The sequence below is a fragment of the Watersipora subatra genome, chromosome 2 (assembly GCF_963576615.1).
Source record: "Watersipora subatra chromosome 2, tzWatSuba1.1, whole genome shotgun sequence".
Taxonomy (NCBI): domain Eukaryota; kingdom Metazoa; phylum Bryozoa; class Gymnolaemata; order Cheilostomatida; family Watersiporidae; genus Watersipora; species Watersipora subatra.
In genome coordinates, this window is record NC_088709.1 from 40,199,964 (window position 1) to 40,218,595 (window position 18,632).

General features: G+C 35.0%; 1 protein-coding gene across 1 annotated transcript in view; it reads left to right on the forward strand.

Moving 5' to 3' along the window:
* The window catches only part of LOC137388203 (twitchin-like), a 141,327-nt gene that overhangs the window by 85,884 nt on the left and 36,811 nt on the right, over positions 1-18,632 (forward strand). The window contains exons 45-61 of the mRNA XM_068074707.1: positions 675-825; positions 1,551-1,702; positions 2,962-3,080; positions 5,008-5,173; positions 6,037-6,246; positions 8,291-8,386; positions 9,077-9,262; positions 9,445-9,552; positions 9,978-10,123; positions 11,247-11,403; positions 12,290-12,441; positions 13,115-13,244; positions 13,864-14,055; positions 14,300-14,389; positions 15,680-15,846; positions 16,801-16,939; positions 18,267-18,566. Of these exons, the coding sequence (XP_067930808.1) occupies positions 675-825; positions 1,551-1,702; positions 2,962-3,080; positions 5,008-5,173; positions 6,037-6,246; positions 8,291-8,386; positions 9,077-9,262; positions 9,445-9,552; positions 9,978-10,123; positions 11,247-11,403; positions 12,290-12,441; positions 13,115-13,244; positions 13,864-14,055; positions 14,300-14,389; positions 15,680-15,846; positions 16,801-16,939; positions 18,267-18,566 (2,661 nt within the window). The remainder of the gene's footprint in view (positions 1-674; positions 826-1,550; positions 1,703-2,961; positions 3,081-5,007; positions 5,174-6,036; positions 6,247-8,290; positions 8,387-9,076; positions 9,263-9,444; positions 9,553-9,977; positions 10,124-11,246; positions 11,404-12,289; positions 12,442-13,114; positions 13,245-13,863; positions 14,056-14,299; positions 14,390-15,679; positions 15,847-16,800; positions 16,940-18,266; positions 18,567-18,632) is intronic.

Sequence of the window (18,632 nt, forward strand, 5' to 3'; positions counted from 1 at the left end):
AAAGCATCTCCCTTGTTTCACAATATATATGCCAAGTAAAGCATCTCCCTTGTTTCACAATATATATGCCAAGTAAAGCATCTCCCTTGTTTCACAATATATATGCCAAGTAAAGCATCTCCCTTGTTTCACAATATATATGCCAAGTAAAGCATCTCCCTTGTTTCACAATATATATGCCAAGTAAAGCATCTCCCTTGTTTCACAATATATATGCCAAGTAAAGCATCTCCCTTGTTTCACAATATATATGCCAAGTAAAGCATCTCCCTTGTTTCACAATATATATGCCAAGTAAAGCATCTCCCTTGTTTCACAATATATATGCCAAGTAAAGCATCTCTCCTCGTTACATCTTGTCATATTGCGAGTGAATCAATGACCAATACGAAATAGATGCAATAAACTGCATGCGATAGTGAATTCAGTACATACTAGACTAGGATGAAGAGCAAATATTATACTTGATACAGGGCTGTTCTTAAATGTTGGTAGTTGCTATAATACCAACATAGACACCAACCAACATAGGAGCATAGACATATACAAACATGCTATTCAGATCCTCAGCAAGCGATAAGCAATGTTGGAACATAGACACCTTACCCGATGTACATGCTGCGTTATAAGCTACACTATTCAAAGGTTACACAGGGTCTGACAACTCCTTGCAGATAAACCTGGTAAACCAGGAGCACCTAAGAGCACTGATACTAGCCTCAGTTCCATCAGCCTCAAGTGGGATCCTCCCCGGAATGATGGTGGAAATCCGATTGCTGGCTATCAGATTGAGAAGAAGCTTAAATCAGATGAAAACTGGGTCAAGTATGGTCACTCGCTTTATTTGTCGTTAGCTAAGCTGGTTATTATTTTGTTATTGTCTGATGTTTATCATACGATGTCTTTTGTTTGATGTTGATCATTCGATGTCTATCGTTCGATGTCTATCATTTGATGTTTATCATACGATGTCTATCGTTCGATGTCTATCATTCGATATCTATCGCTCGATGTCTATCATTCGATGTTTATCATACGATGTCTATCTTTCGATGTCTATCGTACAATGTCTATCATTCGATGTTTATCATACGATGTCTATCGTTCTATGTCTATCATTTTACATTTATTTAAAAAAATCTATATGCTAAGTAAATGTTTAGCTATAATTGTTTAGATAAACTGTTGTGTAAGGTCAGTGCAATGTGATAAAATATTACATAAGGAGTTGCTTGCTCATTTTAACAAGAAGACGATTGTTAAGATTACTTATATGTAAGCAATCTACTGTTATTCAGGACATATTCACATTTTGTTCTCTGAAGTGTCACCCAAATTTTGTTACAGATATTTTAGTTAAGGAATCATAAATGTCACCGATAATGCCATCTTTGTCCATATGATATAAATGTTAAAAGACTTTGAAGCTGATGTGTATGTCTGTGTACAATAACTGACTAGAGATAATATTAGGTGTTGATGTAGTTATTCATTGTAAGATCTCATGACTGAAGCCATTTATGTAACTTTGGAATCTGATCGAATGGCAGGTGCAGTCGCTCAGCAATTGCTGACACACAGTTCACGGCCAGCAATCTTATCCCCAACAAAGAATATGAATTTAGAGTGGCAGCGCTGAACGAGGCAGGTTTGAGTGAGTGGAGTGACAGCTCTGACCTCATCGAGGCCAAGAACCCTGAAGGTATGTGATATTTGTAAACTTTTATCTTCCTTAGCCTTTAATCCAATGAAATACCAAGTTTGGAGTCTGTGACTTTACTTAGTCTTCACTATTATTTATTTATTTTAGTTTCATGGTCTAGTTTGCTTTGAATGGCATTGACAGGTGACAGTTCACATCTCTGTATCTAAGTGAGGCTTGAAGCTGTTGACAGCAATATTTGGGAAATGATCTTTGCAAAACTGAGTTTTAAAAAATTGAGGCAAAACTCTGTTTGAGACTTTAATGAAAGTTTATTTAATTATTGATTAATCAGAATTGGAGTTATCTGCTCATCAATGGTCATTGCAATTCTTCGTTTAGAAATAACATATTAGAATCTGTTTGACTTAAAAAGTGAATACTAACAAAGGTTTTAGGTAAATTTAAGAATTTCAATGTTATAATTCTGTCCAGATTTAGAATACCGATTTAATTCTGATTCCACTAATAGCTATGAGCAGAACATTAAATAAATCTGCTCACTTTTATGCACATCTCTTGCATTATATTTTAATGCAAAAAGGGATTACTAGCTGCGCTTTTGACAAAAGATGGTTATGAGAGCAAAAATAGGAATAAAGTTCAATTAAATAGTTTTTTATACAAAGACACCACAAACTTGCTTTTTATCCAAAGACTTTAAACCAACTCAAACTCTGACTATCCAGAATGTGTCACTCTTTTTAACCAATAAAATAAAACATTGATATCCATTCCATTTAGACTGATTATCAGTTTAAACACAAAAAAGAGTCACTTTGTTACTATGGTACACTCCATCTATAGGTGTGCATAATAATTAGTAGTAGTTAAAATTAATACTAACTAATAATTGCTAATTAGTATTAATTTTAAATCATTCTGGTGTAAACACCTATAAATGCTGTTTCAAACTGATCATTTTGGGAGAATGAAATATATCTCCATTGTATGTCCGATGCTATTACGAGGTATGCTTGGTCAAATTCATGTTCTACTCGGTTGATGACAAACATACGTAGCATTTCACCGATCTACTGTCAGTATCTGGGGCAAAGCCGTTTTTACAACCACTGTCCATTTTACACCAAACCAACTGCATTGAGGTGGAAGCAACTCCTATAAACCGTTTTGGTGTAAATGAAACTTATTAGGTAACGTATGCTGCAGTTGCCTTGATAACAGAATGAATGTCACTCTATAGTTTAGTATTTATGCTAGACGATATTCCTATGACTCATCTGCACCTGATGTTTTAGTCGAACCAACTATCGACGACTCGCTGATACAAAGGACGGTGAATGCAGAGGTAGGCAAGGAGTTCAAGGTTTCCATCCCATTCAAAGGAGGCCCGATAAAAGCAGCAGATTTCTCTGTGGTAAGTGGAAGTTCATTTCAGGGAATTAGTAGCTAATTGTGGATCTGTTCTCTGGCACTGTTTCTAAACCCATGGTTCAGAAATTTTTTTAAAACGTTATGTCGTTTTCGGGAGACTGTTTCAGACTCGAAGGTTCAGAAACAGAGCTCAGGGCCGAGTGGACATGTTCCTGTTTCTTTTTTGCAAAAACTTTAGTTAGGCAACTACCTGTCACAGTGAAGATTAAACTGCATTGTTGGCTTGATGGAGAGAGCAATTTAAGTTTGGATGTCTCTGCTGTCATTACCGCTGACCCTTCTGAGAATTGTTCACAGGTGCTCAAGACCGTTAGCTCATGTGACAGTAGTAATGAAGTCAGGTTAGTTTGCTCATGTGACAGTAGTAATGAAGTCAGGCTAGTTTGCTCATGTGACAGTAGTAATGAAGTCAGGCTAGTTTGCTTCTGTCTATGTAAAATCTAACACACTAGAGAAAAAACAAAAAGAAAATAATCTGTAAAAAATCTACATCTAAAAAGGAAACTACTGCGTACATATTTTACAAAAAAAAAACAAGGTTTGTTTTCTGATAGCCAGGTATGGCACAGGTATGGCATAGTTATCTTTCAAAAAGGTAAAGAACAGCGCACTGAAACCTGCAATATCATCCGTCTGCCGTTTATAGATATAAATATGTAAAGAACTGAATAAGCATTTTCCATCCAAGCTCTCTCAACTTCTGTTTCCACAGAAAGTATTAAGTTTGTGTTATCTCACCACATAGGTCATACATTGACGTGTAACACTATTAGCACGTCTGAGCATTTTCATATGTCAGGTAAAGATTAGAACTAAAGAAAGGTTAAGGTAAAGATTAGGCTGAAGATATGAGATATTAGCTAGTAACCAGGCTAACTCTCTAAAATCTCTATTAATAAATCATATTTTGGCATTTTGTGTGTCTTTGCGTCTGTGTGCGTGCGTGTGTGCATGCGTGTATGTGTAAACAGTACGCGTTTCCGAATTTTATGGTTGATTTCATTCAAACTTCAATTGTGTCTCCATGCCTGCCGCCATATTTCCAAAAATATTTGGTTTCAAAACTGTATCTGGTTCCTGATAACCAGTTCCTCTCAAACTCTCATCTGATCAGAAACTCAACAACAACTTCACACGCATTAAAGACAATCGCCCTCAATGAACACGTTCATGGATTGCTGTCGTGACACAGTGTAGCAGTTTGCCCTAAAAATCTACATGCATGCTGCAGGCTATCTGGAGATATTAGAAATTGAAGCATCTCTGAGTTATGCCTGGCTTAGTGCTAGCTCATAGCAAATCTCTATTTGCAATAGTTATGGAGGTGTCGGTAGGCCAGCTGTAGGTACTCGTCACTGTTGTTATATGGATGTATAACTTCGGCTATGCACTGGTAATCAAAACAAAAATAAGAAAACAAAAACCAGGATTTATCGAATGAGTTGAACAAAAGGGTTTGAAAAGTTAGTAATCCAGTAGTATTGCGGAGGAGTTAGGATAGTGAATTGAAAGTTGTAGTAACAGAAAGTTGATAAACTGAAACATACGATGGTGGATGTAGTATTTTGGTGTCACGGAATAAAAGACTAAGTTTTTATATGTGTGAAAGGAGAAATACAAATATTCCAGACATAGTTCATGCTGGATGTTAAACCTGTAATATAAATGCAGAATATGAGCGAGTTTGGAATAAGGCAATATGTTCAAGGATTTAGTGATGTGATTGTGTTACTGTTGCTATGGTGTCTAACCGGCAATACATATTAGCTAATTTGTTAATAAGACACAATGGCACACTGGTCTGAATCGAGCAGTAGTTTGTTTGATACCTTCTGTAAATTCCCTCTTGAGTTTGAACCTGTGAACCTTTTTTTCACTACATGCTTGTACATATTCTCTGTCACATGCAGAACGGCTCACCCATAGAGAAGTCAGATAGATGCGTGGTGAAAATTCTAGATGGAGAGGTGGTGCTGCTAGTCAAGTCAGCAGTTAAAGCTGATCATGGAACATACGGTGTCACACTGACTAACAGCAAGGGTCAAGCAGTTACATCACTCAAGGTCAATGTCCGAGGTTAGTTTAGTCGATTTTCGATCTTTAATTCTTTAAAATATTTTACTTGGTAGTAAAAGTTTTATAGTTTGCACATCCTACCACTTGTTTTGTTGAGTATCCAAGTCCCTGATGCAAGTATTCTGCAGTATTTTTTGCGTTTTCACGCTTGCGTACTCACACGTGGTTAACTTTTTTACAGTTTTTTTTGTACTTATCAATTGTAATTAAGAGGTTTTTAATTCAGATGAATTAATATTCCTTTTACAGAAATGCATACTTGGACTTGTGATCGCATATTACAGCTCACTACAAAATATCTGCTAAAAATATCACAAAATCTTTGAAGACGTTGCTTAATAAGCAATAACTTATTCGATTCCGCATTTGAGGGACAGGTTTCAAAATCTTGCATAAACTATGTTTAGAATGTTTGTATTTCTCCTTCTACACATATGATAAACATCATTTTCTATTTCATCCACGCCAACATACTACATCTAACATTGTATGTTCCAGTTTATGAACTTTCTGTTACTATAACCTTCAATTCACTATCCAGAGACCTTCACAAGACTATTAGATTACTAACTTTCAAAATACGTTTGTTCAACTCAGGCAATAAGTTCTGATTTCCGTTTTTTCATGGTTTTCTTTTGGCAATGAAAAACATGTTGTTGATGATTACTCATGCCAATCATACGTTATACATACATTCAAGCGCTAAATGTGAATTGCCGCAACTTTTAAATAATTTCCAGTTTGCTATGACTAAACACCCTACATAGAACTACTGCTCCCAATCATGTATAGTGAGTGTTTAAGCTCAGTTGTAAATGCTGCTGGATGCTTTGCAATAACTATAGCTTTGCGTTGTTATATAGGAGCTCCAGGAATGCCGGGTGGTCCTCTTGAGGTGTCAGATGTCACTGAGGAATCGTGTACATTGACCTGGAGAGCACCCGTTGAAGATGGTGGCTCTTCAGTCACACATTACATCATAGAGAAAAAAGACAAAACATCTAATACTGACTGGGAACCTGCTCAGAAGTTCTGTCGAACTACAAGTCATCAGATTTCAGACCTAACGGATGGTAGGATGAGAAAGTACAAAACTTTGTACAAAACTTAGGCTTGCGTGTTGAGCCAATATATAGTCAAACATTAATATATGAAAATAATTTTATGATTTTGGGCTTATATGTCAAAACTGTCATATGTTGGAAGAAACATTGTTAAAAGACTACCTTGTATTTTGCTACAAAATACAAGGTAGTTTTTTGTACAAATGTATTTTGTACTTTTGTACAAATTTTAAGTAATCACATATAGTGTTAAAGCAAATGTACCATATATACAACCATATATACAACCATATATACAACCATATATACAACCATATATACAACCATATATACAACCATATATACAACCATATATACAACCATATATACAACCATATATACAACCATATATACAACCATATATACAACCATATATACAACCATATATACAACCATATATACAACCATATATACAACCATATATACAACCATATATACAACCATATATACAACCATATATACAACCATATATACAACCATATATACAACCATATATACAACCATATATACAACCATATATACAACCATATATACAACCATATATACAACCATATATACAACCATATATACAACCATATATACAACCATATATACAACCATATATACAACCATATATACAACCATATATACAACCATATATACAACCATATATACAACCATATATACAACCATATATACAACCATATATACAATTTAGTGTAAAAAGTAGAGGGATAGTCAGTAAAAATAGGGTTTTATTGTCTGCCACAAGAGAAAGTGTAAGAAGGCTCGTCTAGCTTCAGTGATAAGAACAAGTGGTAATTCACACCTACTTACAATAGATATAATATAAATTAACTTAATTTTGATATTGCTCATTATTTTTATATTTTACTTATAGTTTTTATCATCATTACATCAGCGCTTTTTACTCACATAACTGTAACGTTTTGAAAATTATTGGTGGAAAATTGCTCCATGTGGAGGCAAATGTTTTTTCAATTTTAATATTGTATGTTGAAAAGTCTGTAGGTAACTGTTTGATCATAAGACAATGTTTGGCTGTATAAAGGTTTTGTCAGGCTTCACTACTGTAGCTGTTGACAGGTCTGGCAATTTCATTTCATTAGAAACCTTTATTTCAAGTCCAATTTGATTTGCCGTGAAATATACTCATAGAATTACAATTTGGGTTTCTTTAGCCCTCAACATGTCACTGAGACACTGAATAATACCTACTACATTCATATAGCATGTCTACTTACTCCTACTTACTTACTCCTTCTTTCAATTAAAATTGCTCAAAAATGTTTTTGCATGGTATTACATAAAAATATTGCATTTAAATACTGATAGATTTTTTTCATTATCGCAGACAGCACTGTCCCTAGATAAGACACTTTACGTTGGCAATACGCAAGTCTGTGGAGATGTATGTAAATGTATGTATTGAATAATAGAAAGTGGCAAGTGAATGCAGCCTGTGAGCTACCGTGTCACATCCTGAAAATTTATGTGCCTTGCTGCCGAGTCATCATAATAGTTTATGAATAAAAAGTACATCTCTGTTTAGACTTGTAACAAACACAACTGTTTGTCATTTAGTACACCGGAGTTAGCAGTGATAGTCACAAGACTTCAACTGGTGCAGTTATCTGTCATTTGTGAGTCGTCATGACTGAATGTGTTCTTTTCAGCTGCTGACAATCATTCTACTAATTGTAATGATGGAAAGTCATTTTCCGATCATATAGTTATTTAAACATGTAATGTTGTTTTTTGTAAAAAAAACTCTTTCTTTGAAAAAGAATTAATTGATGTAAAGTTTAGTTATAGTACTCTTAGCTTGAATATCATATAGATGTAATAATTATATTACTTTTGTTTCTGTTTTGGTTTCTCACTGATGGAAGTTATAAAATCTCTAGAACCTTTGTAGATGTTGTTTTTCGAATTAAGGAAGCCTGTCTTTAGGGTTTCTAGAGTGGATGTTGTAATTATGACATAGTATTAACACCTGCTCTGTGACTTACAGGTCACTCCTATGAATTCAGAGTCAGCGCCTGTAATGACTACGGAGTCAGCAAACCTCTTCTTACAGACAGAGAAACAAAGATTCAGCCTCAGTATGGTGAGTGTTCACAGCAGTAGAACTTTTTCACTTTCCTTTGCATTCTATAGTACATCCACATATGTCTGTCATAACATCCCTATGTCTATTATAACATTCTGTATGTCTATTATAACATCCATATGTTTATTATAACATCCCATATGTCTATTATAACATTCTGTATGCATATTATAACATTCTTATGTCTATTATAACATCCATGTCTAATATAACATCCCCATGTCTATTATAGCATCCATATGTCTATTATAACATACTGTATGTCTATTATAACATTTTGTATGCATATTATAACATTCCTACGTTTATTATAACATCCTATATGTCTATTATAACATCCCATGTATTAATCGTAGTATTAAATATCTTATTTTGTTTGCACATTTGATAAGACAAATCACTAAAATTGTCTCACGAATTTCATTATATACTGAAAAATCAACTCAGTATATGTAAGGATAATGCTTCAACTCATGGTCAGATAACTACAAACACTTTATTTGTTTAAAATACTTGGTTTAGGGAAAGCCAGCCATATTATCATAACAATTAATTCAATAGTTTGAAAACTTCAAAGATATAATTTATTGCTGTGAGCAGACGATTTCTTAGCTACTGTGTTACCCAACACAAGTAAGCCACAAACCATCTAGCCATTGTTACAATAGATTTATTACATTTCTGCAGTTAAAGCGGACAATCCAAGCAAGGTTGCTTTAGTAGACATGACTAAAAACAGCGTCACTTTGAGCTGGGCTAGACCAAACAGCGATGGTGGGGATCCTATTCAGGGATATATTATTGAGTACAAAAAGGCTGGTGATCACTGGGCCCCTTTCAACAGGAAACCTATCTCAGATCTCACAGCTAAAGGTTTGTACATGTATTTGTGGGCTGATTTTTTTCAGCAGGAAGGACTTGTTCAGTTTTTCTATCACTTTCACTGCTGGCCCCTTAATTGAGTCATTGTTCCGAGTTGCTTTAAATCGTATCAAGGTATTGCAGGTATGGACGGAGTGTTGGTTTGCCAAGTTATAATAGTCTTTCTATTATAGTCACTGATCTCGAATACGAAGAATATGAGTTTAGAGTGAGAGCCAAAAACAAAGCTGGGCTCAGTGAGCACAGCAATCCACTCAAAGTGCAAGTTAAGCCCGAGTTCAGTAAGTAAAGATCCAATGTTATTATCATAGTTATCTGTGTATGAACAACTAACTTAACTTGTACTTGTTTAACTGCAGTACATGAGAGCAGAATATTTTGTGTTTATAAGACCAAATCTGTCAACCTAATTATTTCAACTGAACAATTTCTTTTTTCATGTCAATTTCAGTGGCTTATCTAAATCTGGCCCACCCTCTAATAAACCATGTCTTATACCAACTGTAATATAGTCAACAGACTTGTATCAGCTTTAGAAAGTATCAGCTATCCTTCTTGTGTACGCATCCTGTACTATCCTCATGTATTCGTTAAGTATACCTGAAAACCAATGAATACAACAAATATTTTGATACATTGGCTTCAACATTATTTCAAGTCTACGAATGAAGCAAACTACCTTTTCATAGCATTGTTATCTTTACAGCAACAGCTGGCAAACCTTCTCAGCCTGTGGTTGATGAATGCGGTAGGAACTTTGTTAGCATGACATGGCAAGCACCGAAGAGTGATGGAGGCAGAGCTATATCTGGATATAACATCGAAGCTAGACAAGGTTTTGATGGTCCTTGGGTAAGATGTCACATCTGCAATATGCATTTAGGAGTAGATTTTGGTGCATGATCGCTAGAATGCACAGCTGTTGTGATGTCATCACAGGCTTCGCTATCATTGTTTGTGATAACTTTATTTTTTCCTCCGCTTTTCATGCAAAATTGAATGTAAAAATAGATAGCGTGCGTGTCATTCTAATAAAAGATTTTATGTTGCCAATATGTTATTTTATTTTGTTAGGTTTGCGTATGCAAAAAGGTACCTTAGTAAAACTGAAGCTTATTTTTTTGGGTTTTAGCAGATTTTTACCCAATCTTTTGTGCATACTTAATACTTGTCAAAACAAGATTAGAAAATATCGAGTTGTTTCAAAAGAGGCAAGCCCAGGAGCGTTAACAAAATATTCGTGGCGGTGGCAGGAGGGAAGAAAAACATAGTGTTTTGACAGTTTTGACAAGCGCGAGAGTTTTAAGAGACACAAACGCTCTGGGCTCATTTCAGGCAAACACAACAGATTCAAACTGTGAATGGAAAATGGAATGCTTTGAAAATGTAATGCTTCACAAATGGGAAGCTACCGAAAATGTGAAGCTGCCAAAAATTGGAAGCTGCCAAAAATCGAATGCTGTGAACATGGGATGCCGCAAAAATGGGATTTTGTGAAAATGGGATGGTGTGAAAATCTTGTTACGCGTTGAGTCTCTGCACATACACTATTACTGAGATTTTTGTATGGTTTCTCTTATTCTGCTAAAAGTGGATGACAAGCTGCGGCAGACTGATTAGTAGGAAGTATTTTATTAGCTTTATGTTCAGTTTTAATTGTTACTTTTGTTGAAATTATATGATATAGCAATAATATTAGTGGAGAAGCTATTTTCTAGCTCTTTATATTAGGTTATTATTTAGATATCTTTGTCTTGTTTTTTCAATAATTGTGGATTGCTGTGAAAATTTATCATCAGTAAACTTAAAATTATTTTGTTAATTGTGCTCTGATGTTCCACCTAAGTATACCCCTTGTATTGGCTAATTGAAGCTATGTACAATGAATGTTACACAGCCCATAAGTTCCTCATAACTGTTGCTCACAAGCTCTCATCACATAAATCAAATCTTCAACATCTTTATCTTCTATTAGGTCAAGGTCAATGACTTTCCTGTGAGAAATACAAGCTTTACAGCCACTCAACTACCTCAAAATGTGTCCTATGAGTTTAGAGTGAGTGCAGTGAACAAAGCTGGTAGCGGGCAGCCCAGTGACCCAACCGCATCGGTTACTCCTAGGGATCCAGATGGTACGTGGGCTGGTGATTTTTCATTCGTGTAGCATTTTTATTTAATGTTTTTAAGGGTACAATAAATGAATAGTTTGGTACTGCTATCTATTTCATCTGAGTTAACACTCTCATCTTTACTTGTACATAAAATTGACAAATAACCTCATGTGCCAGTATATTAAAACAGCTGGAAACATATACTTAGTCGTTATAGCTGTACAGCCCGACTAGATTTAATTACTGACGAGACGCACTCCTTTGACTTGCTCACAATAAATGCTACATAAGGAATGGTTTTTCATATAACTATATGACTATAACTGTATAACTATTATATAACTATTATATAACTAGATGAATGCCCGGTGTTTCACATGTAATTATAAAGGTTTTTGCACAGAAATTTTACTTTTAATCAACATATACAACATTTACCATTCTAACTTTTAAATTAAGGTGTTTGTTTATTTCTGTGTATGATATAAGTTTAATTAATTTTATGCTATGTATATATAAATTTATAGTATTTTGGAGAAGTCTGGATACATGTTTTTCTTTAGTAATTTAAGCGTGCTGGTGTGTGAAGCTTTGGTTTTTTAGTCAATCGCTATTGTGGCTGCACGTACAATAAGTATGTGCACATTCATTTCATAGTATGACTAGTAGGCTGTGTGGTGCAGTGGATAGCAGCACGCCTGTCTGCAGAACCAGGGTTTTTTAGTTTAATTCCAATGCGAAGCGGTTTTTTCATTCATAACGCTTTATCGTCATAACGCTTTACTGGACATAGGGATGACAAATGACAAACAAACATTTGATTTATACATATAGATTACATTGGTTGGTTGGTCAGCCTCCTGACAAAGCCTCCTTACCACAGCTTGTTTAATTTCTCTCCTTGCAGCTGATTTGCTGCCTGAATTTGACAAGAAATTTGGAGATGTGTCAACTTCAGTTGGAGAGACGGTTAAAATAGTGGCACAGTTTTCTGGCAAGCCAAAGAGAGTGCAGTGGTTCCACAGAGGAATAGAGATAGACCATGGCGGCCGGTACCAGGTAGGAGCAGGTTGATTTATGGTTATTTTTCTACTTTGTGAATGAAGGCAGCTCATGTTATTATTAATATTTTAGTGTTGCTGACATGCGTGCTGCCTCTTTACTCTTTTTTACTAATAGCCAGTATGATTTGTCATCTCTTGTGTTCTACCACTTGTCCAACCCTGTCACACTAGCTTATTAGATTATTATATCTGTTTCAGTTTATGAACTTTCTGTTACTACAACCTTCACCTTCACTACCTTGATTCCTCGGCAATACTACAGATTACCAACTTTTCAAACACTTTTGTTCAACTCACTCAATAATTCCTGATTTCTGTCTTTCCATTTATTTCTTTTCTCTTTTGCCATGTAACGAAAAACATCATTTCGTTGACAATTACTGTGATATTTTATTAATGTATTCAAATTATGCGAGTCACTTCTATGGAATATTGCGCATTCAGTAGTACAATTCTGTTTTGTAAACAGAAAGCTGAGAGAGGGAATCTAAAATTACTCTGACAGAAATCAAATTATATGAAACTGATTTCTGTCTAAAATTTTTGAAAGCTTTTCAAGTAGCTTGGATCCTGCATATTACTTGTTTTAAGAGGCTGCTATGACCTGATGAGTTATGTAGGAGTTCCTACTCATTGAGTGGTTGAGTGATCTGGGGCTATGGTTATAGATTGTAATGGAGGAAAATAGGTGTGTTCTCATCATCAACGATGTCCAGGAAGGAGACACTGGTGATATACAATGTGTTATATCTAACCATAATGGTTCAGAGACTTGCAGTGCCAAACTCAAAGCTAATGGTAGGCTTGTTATGCCTCAGCAACTCATTCAATTTAAATTTGAATTGAATTCTGCTTTGAATTCAAATAAGTTGTTAACAGACATATCAAGCATGACTAGGATAAGATAATTATCGACTCCTTATGGAAACCACTCATATCAGTTCTTGTACCTATTGGAAACCGCTTGAATCATTATTGTACCTTATGTAAATCATTTGTATCAGTTCTTGTACACCTAATGGAAACTGCTTGTACCAGTTCTTGTAATTTATAGAAACCACTTGAGTCTGCTCTTGTAGCTTCCGGAAACAACTCTTACTAAATGTTGCGAATCATAAACACTTAGTAAAATCATAGCTATTTTTATCAATACCTTTCCAATTTTTATTTTTACAGCTTCCATTGACTTTGTCATTTAGCTCACTAGTTATCTGGCACATGTGGCATCAACTCCAGTTATCTCTGGTTATATTCTCTATCTAGATATAATAGATAAACTCATCGATTGGTGAATTTTTCACTCCATTGTTCCTTGGACTGTGATCAACTTGCCATAACTCCATTGAACAGTCATACTAGAAATTGCTTGCATGGTAAGATAATTCCGTGTTATCATTCCTGCTGTATTATTTGTTAGCTGCGCCGTATCTGACCTCTTCTATTGGCACCCAGAACGTCAGCCTCGGTGACTCTCACAAGATTAAACTTTCTCTCGGTGGTACTGGTCCTTTTACATACAAAGTGCTGAGGAACGGGCATGCCATACCAGAGTCTGACAAGCGTGTTAGAATCTCTGGCAATGATGACACTTTCAAACTCTCTATTGCCGGTAATGACATCACATTTTATAGTACTTCACTCAATGATAAAAAACGCTGCTTTATAGCAGGAATATTTAGAGCAGTTTGCTGTACAATCTTAACTATTGTAATTGATTTTGCATGAGTATTGCTAGCAGGGGTTGTACAGAGAACATCGGAGTGAATTTCTTCTCTATATCATGTCACATTTTCACCAAAACTCTTCATGGAAACCATCTATCTCAGCATACCTCTCAAAAACCTCTGTTTTAGAAATCATTCGAGAAGACAATGCTGATTGGTCAATAGAGATAAAGAATGATGTTGGAACCACTAATTTGCCATTCAATATGAGGGTAAAAGGTAAATAATTGTGCTTGTGATGTCTGTGAGGTGATTGCAGTGCAGGTATGCTTGTTGATAGCAATGATATACAGCCCCCACATAGGGCTGTATATCATTGTTGATAGTGGTAGGGGTAAAGTCAAGAGAAAGCAACTCTTCACTTAAGGATCAATTTAATAAAATTCACAATTGAAACTAATTAAACAGCAGGTTTAAAATGAGACAGCTTTCTCGTTAGTTTCTGTTTGTTGCAGATCTGTAAGCTGAGTTCTTTTTGATCACCATTCATGGGTGATCAACACATACAAATGTATGCTTTTTGGTTTAAGTTTTGGTATATCATTCTGAGTGCCATTTTTTAATACTTTTTATGTTGAGTTCCAAGTGGATGTAGATATAAAGAGATATATGCAGTTGAATCTGAGTAGATTTACATGCATACTTGAATATACGTACATGAATATTCTTGAGCTATATATTCATGTACATGTGTACATAAATGTACATGTATGTGTATGTATCAGTGAGTGTCAGTTTCTAGGTGGATATCCATATACAGTATGTAGACTTATATATATGTGTATGTATTAATAAACATTTAAAAAATACAAGTTGTAGTAAAAGTACAAAACGCAAGGCGGACTCGTATACTATATCAAATATCATTGTTTTGAATATTTCTATTTTTTAGCAAAGCTTACTTTTACCTTTCTGCACTTGTGATCATTAGAACAAAACTGCAGTAGTTTTGGCTAAGAAATCTGTTGTATAGTCAACTCTTAATAATAAATAATAATAAAAATAGTAGTAATGATAATAATAGCAATACTAAAAGAAATAATACTAATCAAAATTACAATAATAATAAAAATAATAATACTGGAATGCTAGGACATCTAGACTACAGTCTTCTCTTGTCACCCTTGTATTACCAAGTGACAGTAATAGTGATGAGATGATAAGCCAACAACTCTCTAACATTTTTGTGGCTGTAAAATCTTAATTAAAGTGAAAGTGTATTGTGTGTTACCAGTACATTGTGTGCTGGTAACTCTCTACTCATAAAATTATGTATAAGTTTGTCGTCATTAGTCACTAGTGATGCGAGTGATGACATGAGATTGCAGGTGTTTGCTTGTTGCTTTAAAATCATTTGCTAATATTGGAATTTGGAACCAAAATACATATCAATCCTTACTTCCCACATGAATCTTTTGTAAACGAGACCCAATCAGCATCATTTTTAGATGATTCAGCGTCTCAAAATGATGAACAAGATGTTTTACTAGTTTATCATTTATTTCACAGCTCCACCTTGTGCCTGCAGAGGACCTCTTAAGGTCTCTGACATTACCAGCTCATCCGCTAATCTCTCATGGTTACCTCCGAGCAATAACGGAGGTTATAAGGTCACACACTACTTGATCGAAAGACAGGAAGTAGGCAAAGGCTATTGGACAACTGTAAGCTCTCAGGTGTGTTGGTTTTGGAGCCTCCTGAATATTACCAGCCAACCCTTTCATCTCTATCGCAACTAATCTGTGGATAACGATGTGCACAGTCAATACACTTTAAAATATACTGTTAATCAATTAAGTTTAAAATAGCGTTTGATCTCTTTACTTTATGACTTCACTAAAAATTTATTTTTTAGAAATACATTTGAAAGCTATCATAGCATTGGTTCCATCACAATGGACTTCACTTTTTATTATATCAGATTAAAGTTTTTGTAAAAATAAAAATACGATAACATCAAGTTAAATTCTTTTTTAGCTAAATAAAAAATTTTAGTATTCTTCCCTTCCTACTGGCTTATCACATTGTTTTGCGATCAAGTGAACAGAGGAAGTTTGACTATTTTTAGTGAGCGAAGGTAATGCAATGGCGGTTTTTAAATTGTCAAGGTCAGTGTTGATGAGATCAGTTGCTGCTTTTAGCTCGTTGGAATACCCGTTAGAATACCCGTTAGAATACCCATTGGAATACCCATTGGAATACCTGTTAGAATACCCATTGGAATACCTGTTAGAATACCCATTGGAATACCCATTGGAATACCCGTTAGAATACCCGTTAGAATACCCATTGGAATACCCATTGGAATACCTGTTAGAATACCCATTGGAATACCTGTTAGAATACCCATTGGAATACCTGTTAGAATACCCATTGGAATACCCGTTAGAATACCCATTGGAATACCCGTTAGAATACCCATTGGAATACCCGTTAGAATACCCATTGGAATACCCGTTAGAATACCCATTGGAATACCCGTTGGAATATAAACTAAATACAAATAAACTAAATGTATAACAATCTCACCAATCCCAATAGCCCTAAGTCTCTTTGGGTGGAATAAAATGAAGCAAAAAGGGTAAAAAGAAATTGTCTAGACTAAAATATAATCTTGTTCTATCAATTAGGGCTGCACAGATCCAGAGTTCACAGTTCAGGGTCTGACAGCTGACAAAGAGTACTTGTTCAGAGTGTCAGCTGTCAATTCCAATGGTGCTGGAGACTATTTGACTGCCTCAAACCCAATCGTAGCTCGATATCCATTTGGTGAGTAGTTATTATTGGTATATTTTATGAGCCTCTACTCCACCTTGCCTGTAAATATTATAACATACTTAGGAAACTAGTAGGTAATCCACATTAATTGACATTATTCCAATTATCTGATAGAAGGTTTTCAAAATTGGTTTAGTTTTAATATTTTGTTTTATAATTTTGTTTAATTCAAAGTGTTTTCATGGTTTAAAATGGCTTTTACCAGATTTGGTTTTAATGTAAGTAAGTTTCCTGAGCTATTCCTAAAATTATTTGTCACTAGTATGTCTGCAGTTCGGTGCACCATGAGAGTTTGTCAGTTGTAATAACTATGCGCATAACTATTCTTAAATATGAAAAGGTGGTGCAGTGATGGTGTGCTTGGCCGCTACGCCGAATGTCTGAGTTTAAGTCTCGTGTCGTGTAGTTTTTTTTTCAAATCTTCAAGCGAGGTTTTGGACACACTGTCACAGTTCTTATAGCAAAGATCATATAAAATTGTTGTGACAAAATTACCTGCCATGTTATGAACCTGGACAACAAACTGTTATACCCGTTAATAATTATTAAAAGCTACTGAGGATGTGGTAATTTCAATTTTGTTGTAAGGAAAATTAAGGGCATATTTACTTGCTGGGCTACCAGACTTTTAGTTTCTACAAATGTTCATTTAGCGCGGATAACTACACTGAAAATTAGTGTCATATGAAGTACGAATGAATCTTTTATTTAGACTATTAATTTTATAAAAAGGAGCAGAGAAGTCACTATGTCACATTTTATTGCGGCTTTTCGATCTTACTTGTGTATTATCTAATCACCATAGAATACTTCGCTTCAATTTCAAGAGTCACATCACTCCTAAAACCTTCTCCTACAACTGAAGCTACTGTTAGAGCCAGGTTTAGAATATGAAGCAAATTAGGGTGGTTGTGCGAGTAATAAAATAAATTATTTTAAGATAGTTTAAAACATTGCCAGATTTTTAATACCAGTGACTGCTTGCGAAACAATCACATATCTAAGCTGGACCAGCTTTGTAAATTACAGTAGATGCTCCTTCAATGTCAATAACCCATTCTGAGAATGTTTATATTATAGGGATTTTATGTTGAATCAACTGTAAAATACATGTAAATTGCCCAATCCGTTTCAAGATCGCCTCAAACACCGCTTTGGCCCTTAAAAAACTACACCTAATTTTTCAATTTAATGACTGTACACTAACAGTTGTGTTACTGGTTTGTATCGACAATCTTTCTCTTTTTGCTTTTTCTCGTTTACAAAATTCCATTCCAAAGTATTCATTAGCATATCTTACATTGATAATCAATTTCAGATAAACCAGGAGCCCCTGGAGCACCTGTCGTGGATGAAGTAGGCGGAGACTTTGTTAATCTCTCATGGGACAAAGGAAGTGATGGTGGCGGTAGAATTCTTGGCTATATTATTGAAAAGCGCGAGGCCTCTGCTGAGAGATGGACGAGGGTCAATCATGAGCTAGTCAAAACCCTCTCATACAACATAATAAATCTCATAGAAGACAACAGTTATTATTTCAGAGTGATTGCTGTCAACCTGGCAGGAGAAAGTAAACCCTCAGATGAGTCTGGAAGAATAGTCGTGAAAGATCCTAAAGGTTGGTAGCCATATAAATACTGTTTTTGTGTATTTAAAACACTAACAATCTTGTGGTGTTTTTGTG